We start from the raw sequence: 360 nt of genomic DNA, 5'->3' as shown, positions 1-360 counted from the left end.
CGAACTGAATCGTTCACTCACCTTCCCGGGCGTGCACTGGCAGAGGAAGGAGCCGACGCGATCTATGCAAGTTGCACCATTGAAGCAAGCCGCCCCTGTGCAATCGTCAATGTTCTCGGAGCAGTCGTCGCCCGTCCAGCCGTTCACGCAGATGCACGAGAAGCCGCCCTGGGTGTTGGTGCACGTGGCGCCGTTCTGAGCGTGGGGAACGAGATCAACGTTAGGAAGCAATGCAGGAGAATTCCCAGGAGGATACATTCAGAATCCACAATGTAAATTACACTTATAAGTATCCCAAAGAGAAACTTACAAAATCACTCGAACCTCGTGCGTTAAACGTCATTATCACGCACGATATCC

At 52.5% G+C, this 360-nt stretch overlaps 1 protein-coding gene across 1 annotated transcript in view; it reads right to left on the bottom strand.

Annotated features, from left to right (window-relative positions):
* Positions 1-360, bottom strand: part of LOC119586839 (neurogenic locus Notch protein-like) — a gene marked incomplete at its 3' end in the record, with an annotated part of 145,347 nt that overhangs the window by 12,943 nt on the left and 132,044 nt on the right. Inside the window, 1 exon segment of the mRNA XM_037935567.1 lies at positions 22-195. Within this exon segment, the coding sequence (XP_037791495.1) occupies positions 22-195 (174 nt within the window).

This window comes from Penaeus monodon, chromosome 22, assembly GCF_015228065.2.
Source record: "Penaeus monodon isolate SGIC_2016 chromosome 22, NSTDA_Pmon_1, whole genome shotgun sequence".
NCBI lineage: Eukaryota > Metazoa > Arthropoda > Malacostraca > Decapoda > Penaeidae > Penaeus > Penaeus monodon.
Note: the sequence above shows the minus strand (reverse complement) of the source record. Positions and strands in the feature narration are given on the sequence as shown.